At 38.7% G+C, this 12,569-nt stretch overlaps 1 protein-coding gene across 4 annotated transcripts in view; it reads right to left on the bottom strand.

Moving 5' to 3' along the window:
• Window positions 1-12,569, bottom strand: part of SORCS1 (sortilin related VPS10 domain containing receptor 1) — a 500,078-nt gene that overhangs the window by 90,931 nt on the left and 396,578 nt on the right. For all 4 annotated transcript variants that reach the window (XM_076009802.1, XM_076009801.1, XM_012770834.2 and 1 more), the window contains exons 11-15: window positions 6,496-6,598; window positions 6,165-6,241; window positions 4,213-4,304; window positions 2,429-2,536; window positions 797-914 (exon numbers count right to left, since the gene is read on the bottom strand). In XM_076009802.1, coding sequence (XP_075865917.1) covers window positions 797-914; window positions 2,429-2,536; window positions 4,213-4,304; window positions 6,165-6,241; window positions 6,496-6,598 — 498 coding nt within the window. The remainder of the gene's footprint in view (window positions 1-796; window positions 915-2,428; window positions 2,537-4,212; window positions 4,305-6,164; window positions 6,242-6,495; window positions 6,599-12,569) is intronic.

Genomic DNA, 12,569 nt, shown 5'->3' with positions numbered 1-12,569 from the left:
GCACAGAATTTTGTTTAATCCACTCCATACTGTTTTTATGAGCAAACTCACTTTAACTGCCTTCTTTACACATCTATATGCAAATATATTACTTAGTCTAGATTTGGAATATATGATTTTTTTCTTTTGCCTGAATATTGGGATGGCTTTGCAGCAAGCACTTCCACCATATCCTTTGAGAGGCCTGTAGAATGACATCTACTTGAAAAATCAAAGAAAAGATGCTTTCGGCCAAGCATTTTGAGATGAGCAGAAGAATTGAGAAGCCAAGACAAGTTTCCTGTTGACAATTCTGCATTTTTGTACTCTGTGTACCTCAGAAGGAGGCAAGAGGCACTATATAATCCTAGGGAATCAAGGCAATGGGGAAGAAGGATTTTCCTGGCACTGCTCACCCGGCATCATTTTGTTATTTTATGTCTCTGTTTGCATTGCTAGATAAAATTGAAGATCTTTTTCTCGCCCCCGCTCCCACCACACAACCATATGACATGCTCAGATAAATTATGCTTGGATCTCAGTGCTGAGTTGGTATTTCATTTTGAGTTGTAAGTCTAAGCCAAGCACATTTGAATTTTATCTCATTATATCCTAGCACAATAAAAACAGAAATGACTTCACAACAAGCTATAAATGTTGAGTTTGTTCACTGCTGTGGAACACAAAACATATAAGAAAGCACCAGACAGACATTTTGGCCTACAGAACCCCAGTTGCTACTCCTTAGCAATGAGCTTTCCCCCACCACCTCCCATGCCTCCTGCCCGAGGATCAGTCTCAGTTCTCTTCCTCCTACCTGGCTGTGCAGCTGCCAGGGTCTGTAGTCCTCCTCTGCACACCGTCTGTCAAAGATGGACTTGTAGTCCACTTTGACCAGCTGCCATTCAGAGCGGTGGCTGAAGTGCCCAAACACTCTATGGAGTTCACAATGATAAAAGTAATCACAAGGATAACAATGTCAACATTAAGAACAACAGTCAGCATTGTGGAGTGTTTACCTTGAGCTTGGCGCATGCTAAGCACATTACATGGATCATACCATTTAATCCTCAAAACTTATTTTTAAGGAGGGTACTATTACTGCTTCCACTTCACAGATGGATGCCTTGAGCCTCAAAGAGTTTTGTCAGCATGCAAAAAACCAAAGTCAAGTCACTAAGAGCCAGTAGAACCAGAACCCAGAGTGCTTGACTCACAAGAGCCCACTTGTATACGTTGTATCACAAGAAGGGTTGAAAAAATACGCTTGAGAAAACAATCACAAGTGCTGTATTCTACATTGTTATAAGATTAGACTTCTGGGTTCTCTTGCTAATGTACATGGTTCCCATGGTTTCCATGCTATTTTACCTTCCCACCAGTTCCAACGGAAGGTGGGAAGCAGAGCTAAGTAGTTACAAGGGTTTTCCTACATTGTGCATTCTATTCTCCTTACTTAGAGAGACTCGGCTATTTAATAAGGTGGTTGAATCACCAATGGTAGGAGTGAATAAAAGCCACAAAGTGGCCTTTGGGGTCAGATTTTTTAAATTTGTATTTTGCAAATATAAAAATTGAATAAAGATAAATTATGAAATAGGTTGCTAATTTAGTTATGTTTGCCATAGGCACAAGTATACCTATCAGGCATATTAAATCTTTGTGGTTTTCTACCAATGAAAAAAATGGTGGTGGCAGGGGGTAGAATTAGAAAATGTACCAAGTATTCACTTTGATTTTGAAATTTTCATTGATGACAGAATCAACTACTTTAAAACCTTCCTTTTCTGTTATCCATGTCTAATTTTTTAAAGGAAGGAAATATCACAGTTTCATATTTAAAATTCAAAGTCCATGTTTTGAAAGCCTTAGGCAGTCTAGTCATTAATCAAGTCTTTCACAAATTAATGATCATCACTTTCCAGACAAAAATGAGTGTAAATGCAATTTCACAAGAACAGATTGTTCTCATGGTTTTCTTAATGTGCCTCACAATTGGGTTAGGTAAGGAGCCAGGAAAAACTACAATCCTTTGAGGCATTTTGATAAAGCTCTGTGTTCTGACTTAAAGTGAGATCATTCTTATATGCCTAAGATGTTCTGCCTATCCATTTGTTTATTATTAAAGTCTTAAATGTATAACTTTATTTTCCATTGAAACAATCACGTCTAATTCCCATAAGTCCATTTAATACAGAAAGAAAAGAGTTTTGCCCTTTTTCTGCCACTCTTCTTCAGTCTAGGTCTCTTAAAAACTATCAAAGAACCAAGAACATGGTTGCCTGCAATTTTCCTTTCTCTCTGCTGGGTGCTCTTGCCATGAGACACACTGACTTTGCAAAAAACCTCAAACCTGACAGCAGCAAATCACATGGGTTTAGCTGTAAACCATCTCTCTGGGTTTGTTCTCTTACATTAAGACTGGAGCACATGATGGTTTTCCACTTACGTCATGATCAGAGTCTCTTCTCCAGGCTCCCCCAGAACCCCGTCCACAAAAAGTGGAATAGATGTGAAACTGTATTTGCTCCAAGATCTCCCTTCATCAAAACTCAACCTAATGACAGAAAAAAATGAGTCACTGGACCTCAAAGGAAAAAAAAAAAAATGAAAGGAAAGATACTATCCACAGGAGAGAATCCATTTTAAAAGTAGCCAAGACACTGTCCAAGTGAGGCTTTCATACCCCCATAATATTCTGAAATAAAAAAAAATGTGTCCTTAATCACATCAGAAGATAGAAACACAGTTCAGTTCTCTAAGCCATTGGGACCCATATGTGTTAAAACATCGATAAGGGTGTTTGAAGAGGTGTATGACACGGGAATTACAGTAAGTCTTTGATAGAATTTTTAAAAATTTGGATATTTTATTAGCTCTTAGACTTCAATGTGACCCTCTCCAAAACCTCATTGATATCTAGTAATGAGCCTTACAGGTGATCCTGAAGAGCTATATAACTTTGCAAGACTTACTCAGTGAGATTCCAACCAACCCATCTCTAAGTGGCCAAATCTTAAATCTGCCCTTCTTATGCTGTAATAAATCCTGGTTGACCTCATTGAATGGGTGGGTGAAGAGGGATAGGCTCTTGAGAGCAAGAGAAGTCTGCAGTTCTGATGGTCACCACAATGGTGGAAATGTTTGCCTCCTGCCCCAAACTCAAATGTTGAAAATCTAATCACCAATGTGGCGATATTAGGAGGCAGAGCCTTTGGGAGATGTTTAGATGATAAGGGTAGAGCCCTCATGAAAGAAATTAGTGGCCTTATAAAAGAGGCCTCTGAGAGCTGCCTTTTCTCTTCTACCACATGAGGACACAGCAAGAAGGCACCATCTATGAACCGTAAAGTCAGGTCCTCACCAGACACCAAATAAGCCAGCACCTTCATCTTGGACTTCTTGGGCACCAGAACTATGAGAAATAAATTTCTGTTGCTTATAAGCTACACAGTTTATGGTATTTTGTTACAGCAGAATAAATGAACTAAGACAGTCACACAGGATCTTTTCTTTGGCCCTGTCTTTCCCCACGCTAAGCCTTTGTTTCTCTTTTGCAGTTTTCCCTTCAACCATCAAAGTAACTAACAGTGGATGGAGAACAAGGGGTTGACTTTGGATAAGCTCACATATGGAGAGAGTCACTTTCAAGCACCCACATGAAGGAGCCTACTGGAAACCCCTCTAGAAGTAAAGCTTTGTACATCTTTCTGGCGAAGACCCCCAGGCAGAGCTGGTTGCAGGATGTCACCTCAAAAAAGGAAACTAAGGAAGTAGGATCAGGAGAGATGAGATAGGAGCAAAATTATCATGAACTTCTAAACTCCCTGCAGAATGCATGTAATAAATGCAAATACTAAACTGCGAGAGATGCTATTTGAAAAAGGTGACTGTGAGAAATTAAGATACTCAGAGACCATACCTGGTAGCGAACATTATTCTACCTGTGATGGTGTTGAGAGAATAAGGTACTAGTGGGGGTTAGAGTGTTGTCACATTGAAAGCCATAATGCAATTCCTTTCTAAAGGGACAAAACTTCTCTCTCTCTCTCTCTCTCTTTCCCTCTCTCACTCTTTCTCCGCACCCCCCCAACCTTTCCTACCTCCACCCCTTTAGTAGATGCTGACATTTCATTACAAATAAGTCACAGTTTGATAGCCTGACTCCTACACTGATCTCAGCAGTGCAGAACTGTCAGGTGCATACGACTCACAGGCAGCAGGCGCCCTTACCAAAGATGTCGAATTGGGAGAGATGTGTGTTTCATAGCAACCAGGACTCCGCCTTGATCCAGGTATAAAACACTGTGCTCTTCTTCAAAGATCTGCATGAGGAAAACACATACACATGGACACACACCCATAGGCACACATAGCCAGGGTCCAGAGAATCAATCTCCATGCGAGGATAAAAATCCCTCCCATGATAGAAATAGGTTTCCTTAAATCTTTGTGAAAACACAGTTCTAGAACAATGCTTCCTAACCTGGGCTACTTGTACCATTGGTGTTACATAAAATGGTTTTATATTTGCCCAAAAGAAATTTTAAAAATGAATATTATGTTTTATGTTCCTTCATTTTTATGATAATTTCTATTGATTTCCATATATGATGATGTCAGAATGTTGGGTAACTGTCATATATTATATATATATATATATAGATGGAAGGAATCTTAGCGATAGTTTTACTCAAATATTCTCATTTTTATAGATGAGAATATTAAGGTTTAGAGAGATGTGTTGACTTGCCTAAGGCCATGCATATAGTAATTCATGGAGCTGGGACTTGCTGCATTGCATAGCCCTTTCCAGATCTTGTTTCAAATTTTCCAAGTGGAATCAAAGAAAGTTATTCTTGTTTAATTCATAGATTCTCTACCACGTCATAGGTAGTTGTGATCAAAATGAAATTATCATCTTTGGTTACATGTGTCATTAGGTCTTTCTCCAATTGTGGAAAAACCAATTTGAAGTCAAATGGAGATATACTAGAAACAGTCTCTAACTGCTCTCTATATAAGATTCATGCTGTTTTCTCACTCAAATTGCTAGGAGAGCCTTGTGTGGAGTTACACTACAGGCACAAGCTGTTTCCCCTTTGTTTATTTCTCATACCTAAGATGCACCCCATGGCTATAGAATTAGAGACTTCTTTGCCTTGTTTTGGGGCATTGAAAGGAATAAAATGGGATCCTGTCTCTCTACTCTCCTTAGAATATGTCAAATTTCTACATATCTCCAAGATCAATTGCTCTGGGTATTCTTAAGCAATTTTTTTTTCCTTCCTTGCTCATTTCAAAATATGAAAATCCCACTGAGGACCTAACAAAGGGTCCGAAGCTAAGAAATGACACTTGGACCATAATGTGGACATCTCTGTCTAAAATATAAAGCAGAGTGCTCTCGTTGCTAAGTGTGATTACCTGTGCATTAGATTTCAATTTACAGTGCAAGTTATTGTATGATAATTAAACGTCAGTGGGTTATTAAAACATATTTATCGAAGTGTAACAACCATGCATTAGGCACATATCTTGTTATGATTGCTAAACCTCATTAAATGCCTGTTTCATAAGCCATGGGTATCTAATTTTCATTCAGAAGAAAGGCAGGAAGCATTTAAACTAAATGCATTGGTTTAAAGTGATTCCATTTCTACTTTCTCTAACATATGCATCCTGACGGTTATTACTCTGTCTTTTGCACATGAGATTTAAACATCTCAGAACACCACCTGGGTAATGGATATTTCTATATCACTGCATTTCTCTCTATTCTGACTTCAAGGCAAGGGGAATTTATTGCAACTCAGCATTAAGTATGCAATTTATCCTTAAGGCTCCATGTTCCCTGTATATGATAAACCCTTAGGAATTTTGGTTTTCTTTTAAGGAAAAAATTTAGTCAGACTTAATTTAGTTTCATTGTCACTTATAAACATTCTTATATACAGGCTGTGAACAAATAACATCTTTATTAAATGATACAAAAATAATTTTTTACCATAAAATATTTCCTAAACTTGAAGACTTAAGGCTTTCATAAAAAAGGAAAATAAACATATTAGAGGATTTAGGGTTTATGTTCAGTATTGCTGAGTAAGTTTTGAGAACTGAACCAAATTGGACACTTTTCATGCCATCTAGATTTCAGGGCAACTTGACCCAGGGTATTTTTTTACCTGCCTCCAAGTGTTCCCTGCATCTGAAGAGACAAACATGCTGATGTCACTGTCTGACAATTCAGAACCTATGTTACCTAGAGAGAGAACATCACCATTAGTGAAAAGAACTTTCTGCAAAAGCTAACAATGGACTGCATTGCCTGGGAAGCATTTTGACTGCAAACATTCTGTCTGAGTGGGGACTTTTCTGCATGCTTCCTTCAGGGCCAATGGCTTAGGTGCCTTTCAAAAATATTTTTAGCTTGCTCATTATGTTCCAAGCACAGATATCTAGCTTCTTAAAATAAACACCATTTTCAACAGCAAGCAAACCGGGCAAGCTTCCTACCTGATGCCACTATGATGCTGGGAGCTGTGTCTTTGCTGGCAATGATCCCAGAGGTGTAGGGGTTCTCAGAGACCTTCAGGTGAAGATGTAGTGAGCAATAGGGCTGAGAAGAGAAACAAACGAGTGCCATGAAATCATATAATTTAAGTGGTCATTTAAAGTCTAGATTCAGAGCACCCATCCACCCATCCATCTAACCAACCATCCCATCTAGCATCCATCCTTGCACACTTCCATTCACCTGTTGCGCCCATACATACACCCATCCACCGTCTTTCATTCCACAAACACCAGTGTCCATTAAGTGTGAGATGGCTGCCACGCTGAAGGAAAGAGCACCTTTGTTTTAGGTATAATCTACTGATTTAATCCCATTTGGCCATTTAACAAACATCTTAGTACCTTATCCATTAAAGCCTAGGTGAGGCTCATGAAAGGCTTATATCAACTAAAATTTAATCTCTGTCATTACAGAGTTTACAATTTAAATAGAGGACATGAGATCTTTCTATTGATTGCCATAGAAAGAGAATATTTTAATGGCCATAAAAAAATGAAGAGTCAGAATAGTATGAGATTTTAGCAGGTGAAGAGCCTAAATCCAACTTTGGATCAGGGATGGCTCTAAGAAGAAAAGGGTGCCTTAGGTGAAGATGGGTAGGCTACAAAGAATGAGTGAGACAATGAAAGGCTTACAGAACATTTCAGGCCAGAGTTATATTAATGACAAAGAAAAAGAAGCATGACAGCAGATCAGTACAGTAAGTAGTTAGATAAGACTGAAGAGGAGAAATGGGAGGTGAAGCCAGGAAAGAAGGTTGAGTCAGGCTGGGAAGACTTTGAAAAAAGTCATTTAGCATGGCTTAGTCACCCTCTATTTGAGACCTTGGTCTTGGTTTTATAGAAAAAGCCATATGACAAACTGAAACCGTCTTAAAAGCCACCAAACAAGTGACATAGTGTCTCTATCAGGATATTATCAGAATCAGTATTATTCAGTATAAAAGTCATACTTGTAGACAAAATGCACTAGTAATAAAAATGTAAATGAAAATTTAAGGGACTTGTTTATCCATGAAAACAACCTTGATCAAAATCTTTGATTAAGATGTCAACAGTTTCCAAGAAAAAAAAAAGGGTAATAAATCTTATACGAATTTCATTTAAAATAGTTTTTGTACTGGTTGTCAAAAAATACAAGTTTGTGTTTGAACCCACATTTCTTTTCATCTCTGAGGAAGATTACTTTCTAATCTTATCGACTTGAGATTTTGGAATCACCAATGTATCTCTGTTATTACTTTTATTCTGCTCTGTAAGTCTCAGCCAGCAGATATTCAGACAGCTGCAGATACAATGATTAAATTTATATAGGATGGAGTAAATGACAAACTAAAAATGAAATTCAGGAGTAAAAGCAGCCGAAACGCTAGTGAAATAAAATAGCAGATCACAATAGGGACTTTTCTTCACAGCCAACCCAGAGAGTACAAGTCTCAAGGAGTCATAATAGTAATAAATTATTGGTTTTACATAAAAATTTCATGTAAGGTCTTAAAAAAAGTTTTCACTTTATAATGTTCAATAAGAGTAAAAAAGATAGCCTCTATAAGAAAAAAATATCAGATCCAGACACTTGGCTTTTTCTTTTTGTCCAAGGGGACGGCTAGAACAGATCCTATTAAAAGTTACAGATATCCCAGGACAGTGTTGTACAATGCTCAGGTGATGTTAACACAGGATACAGTGGAGGTGTCACTTTTCATTTCTCCATGAAAGTTTTCCTAACAACTGCAGCCTATCCAGCCTCCCCTTCTCCGATCTACAATACTGTATTTTACCATGCACAGTGCTGTATTATCTATTTTGAGTATGTCCAATCTTATCCTCCTAAGAGATGCACTCTACAAATAAAGAGAACCCATCAAGTATTCCTTTGCATCTTCTGTGGAACCTACCGTAAAATCTAAAAAAAGATATTCAATGAAAGCTTGCAATATCAAGTAATGCTTTTTTGTTAGGACATGAAAAACATCGCTTTACTATTTTAGTCAGAGCAATGCCAATAGTATGTGAGCTTTATTATAAACCACATCATCTGAGTTGTGTTGTGAGCATCTCCATGGCATTCCAAGAAGTACAGTACTGCTTAGGATGTGGGCTTAACGGAGGGCCTGTTGCACCACCTAACAGAGCAGACTGCGATGCTAAATTGCCACCTGACTCATAGACTATTCAGTAATGACACTTCCCGTTACAAAGGAAAGAGGGCATTTTCGATTGGCTGTCTCAGCACTGCTCTGTTGCTATGGCTTTCAGAGGGCTGAGATGTATGAATTTGAGAAGAAAAGACACCAGTTCACAAGGTAGTAGCAACAGCAGAAATGATCTTTTGGTGTACTTTTTCCTCCACTCGCACATTTGTAGTACTGGATTGCCCCCAGCTGGTACAAGGAGAATATTCTATGGCTTTTTTTTTTCTCTCTTTCATTTTTTTTTAAAGGAAGTTATACATGGTCTTCACAAATGTTTTAAAGAAAAACACATAAAGTGTCTCATCTTCACTTTTTTAAAACATCTGTACCTGACCAGTTTTGGACATTTGTCAAAGTTAAGTAATTAATATATTTTATATTAATATATTTATTTTATTATGATGACTATCAAGCCACTTGAAGCTCCTGAAGTACACAAGACAAAGATCTCCAATTCTTATGCACATTTTGCCTGGGCAAGGAGAATTTTCTAGTCCTCTCTCTTCCTTCCTTCTTGTCTTCCTGCCTTTTATTCTCTCATGAGCAAATATGTGCTGAGTATGTGCCACATGCCATGCTAATTCATAGTCACAGCTCTTTCTATACCCTTCCACGGTTTTCTCCAATTCAACGGAGTTAAAGCACCTCTCCCAAGGGCAGTTCTCTATTTCCCTTTCCTGTCCACATTAAGAAAACACAGGCATGTTCACCAGAACCAACAATGATCTAGCAGCTGCTTTATACAGGATGTGGGAGCAGCTTACATGTTTTGAGTCCTTACTTACACATAGGTCATGGCATATCATCAATCGTCCAATTCTGTGAATGACTAGATCCTTAGAATTAAATCTTTTCAGGGTCAAGTGCAAAGTTTGAGAATCTAATGCAAATTAAGGACCAAAATAGTGCACAAAAACAAGTGCACAGAATTTTTCACCTAATTTCAGGGAGTTCAAAAACCCTTAATGTCCATCAGTGGACCTGTAGCTCTTAATTGTCCATTTTTATTTCCTTATTCTTTTATCTTTTATTTTAACCAACAAAATCCTTTGCCCATTGCAAGTGTTCCATAGTATCTGCTGGACTTAACTGATCCATTATTTTCATGTCAAATACTTATCATTTATTCTTCCTGTCTAACTGAAACATTATATCATTTGGCCAACATTTCCTTATCCCCCTGCTCAGCAGCCTCTGCAGAATGGTAACTAGCATTCTGCTCTCTGCTTCTATGAGATCTGTTATTTTAGATTCCACACGTAAGTGAGAACAAGCAGTATTTGCCTTTCTGCGTCTGGTTCTCCAGGTGATCCCTGAATTATCTCCTGTGTTTCTAGCACTGTGGATGGCCAATGGGGAATTAACAAATAATAGAAGACATTTCCCCAGCATGAAATAAATCAAAAACTTTAAAAACTGTTAGATTATTTGAGGGTCAAGCAGCTTCAAATTCCACTTCTTTCTCCCCAACCTCTATTATCAATATCCTTTAGATCTTATCTTCATGGCATCTTTATCTCCACAGATCCTAATCTGAGTATTGTACTGAAAAGACAGATCAGAGCTTTCATAAATAACCAGGCAGTAAGTGTCCCCAACACCCTCCCAATATACACACATTTGTGCAGTTCCTGACTTGGAGTTGCAGGTGGAAATCCACTGATCTTTACGAAAGAGTCGATGGCACTGAAGAGGGAGGCCCCCAGATCAAGTGGCTGGGTATGGGATATTCGGCACCACTGCAATCCATCAAAACACAGAGCCACAGACAACGCAAGGGAGGCGAAAAACAGAGTCAAGAATCTCCCGGGGCAGCTGCCTGCTCAGCGCCAGCAGAAAACTGCTACACGAATCCATAAAGAAGTCAGAGCACCTTTCCATGAAACACTGTGCTTTCCCCAAGGGCCCACAGATTTGTCACAGGCTCAGCTTAGCTCACAACTTGCCTCTTGGGAGCCCAATCCTGAGGCTTTGGAGGCAGGTGGACCATGACCTGTAATACCCTATCTAATTGTACAATGCAGTCTTCAGAGGAAAGAAATCTCAGCTGGGCCCTCCAGGCAATCAGTCTAAAAGTCCTAAAAATACACCCCAAATTACCCTGGATGTGTTATTTCTATAGAATACATTTTACCAGGAACATTCCATTTGGGGCTGCAATTCTGAACTTATTCCACATTTGTAACAGCCCTGCTGGAAAATCTCTTTTCTAATCACTAGGCTGTGCTTTTGGTGACACTGTCACTTTCCAAGTACTCACAATCTAAAACCACTTTTTATCTCCTCTTTGCCACTAGCTCCCAAGACTGAAGAAGGTTTTTAACAGTCTGAGTCTCCTGTAGCTTAAAATTTTTCTTTCCTATTTTGTGCCTTTGGAAGATTTTTGTAAAGTACTTTTGGTCTCTCCTGCCCACTCCCTTTGTCATTTTCCCCTCCTCACCCTGCAGCCTGTTTTATGAAGCTCAGGATTAAACTACATTAAGCAACAGGGTAATAAGGAAGGAAGGCTGGAAGATGCCTGTATTCCATACATCTGTATCTCAATAATTCATCTTTAATCTTAATGAGCCTCCTGCTTTTGTTAATTTTGAGGCCAACTTGAGCCCATGAGTTTCAGAAGGTGGAGATGATGACACATCTTCCAGGGTGACTCTCAGAGGGAATGAATGGCTTCCACTGAAGTCCAGATGTGAAACTCAAACAATACTTTTCAATGGAGTGCATACTCTAAATGCACACAACACTTATAATAACAGTATGCCTGTCGAGCAGCTGCCACATGGCAGGTATAATTATAAATCTTGGAAATGATTCTTTGGAATGACTAAAAAGACAGGCACAGTGCCTCTGCTCATGGAGCTCACATTTCAGCAGGGGAAGATGGACAAGGAAGTCAACAAATGCATGTGCTGATTTTGGAGAGTGATAAGGGTTATGATGAAAAATGAAGTGGGACACATACAACGTTAGAAGATATTCAAGAAAGCTCTCTGAAATTCAGGTGATCAAGCAAGGATGTGAATTCCAAGAAAAAGCCAGACAAGGAAAAGGGCATTTTAAGAGAAATAATGGCAAAGGCAAAGACCCTAAGACATAAATGAACACAATGAGGTGCTGGTATGGAAAGAAACATTCCCTCTCCCATGATGACTTACATGGAAGAAAGGAAGGAAGGAAGGAAAAAGAAGCTGGAGACCAGGCAGGAGATGTAACATGGGCCTTACATGATAAGTAATTTGATTTATTCTACATGAATTAGAAAGCCATTATAAGGTTTAATTAAATGAGTGATATGAGCTGATTTTTTAAAAAGTTTAAGTTGATAGCATTTACATACAATTTTAGAAAACAGAAATCTAATATATGGTAAAAGAAAGCAGATCAGTGCTTTTCTAGGGCTGAGAGCATGGGTTATAACTGCAAAGAGGCACAAAGGAAATTTGGGAGCAGTGATGGAAATGTTCTATCTTGATTGTGATAGTGGTTACATAGGTATATGCATTTGTTAAAATTCATTGAACCATACTCATATAAGGAATGTGTATGCATGTTTTATATCACTAAGGCTGATTTTAAAAAAGGACACATTGGCTGCAGTCTAGAGAATGAATTGCCAGGCAGAAATGGGAGGACCAGATAGAAGCCTGTCACTGTAGGTCAGGTGAGAAATGATGGTGGTTTGGATTAGGATCCTCCCAGTGGAGAAGGAGAAGCAAGCTGATACTGCATTTATATTTTGGAAACACAACAATAAGACTTCCTGATGCTGGGTTGAGGGTGGAACAGGGAATACCTTGCTAAGTGCTTTGCTTTGGAGGC

This window comes from Microcebus murinus, chromosome 14 (genome assembly GCF_040939455.1).
Source record: "Microcebus murinus isolate Inina chromosome 14, M.murinus_Inina_mat1.0, whole genome shotgun sequence".
NCBI classification, from domain to species: domain Eukaryota; kingdom Metazoa; phylum Chordata; class Mammalia; order Primates; family Cheirogaleidae; genus Microcebus; species Microcebus murinus.
Note: the sequence above shows the minus strand (reverse complement) of the source record. Positions and strands in the feature narration are given on the sequence as shown.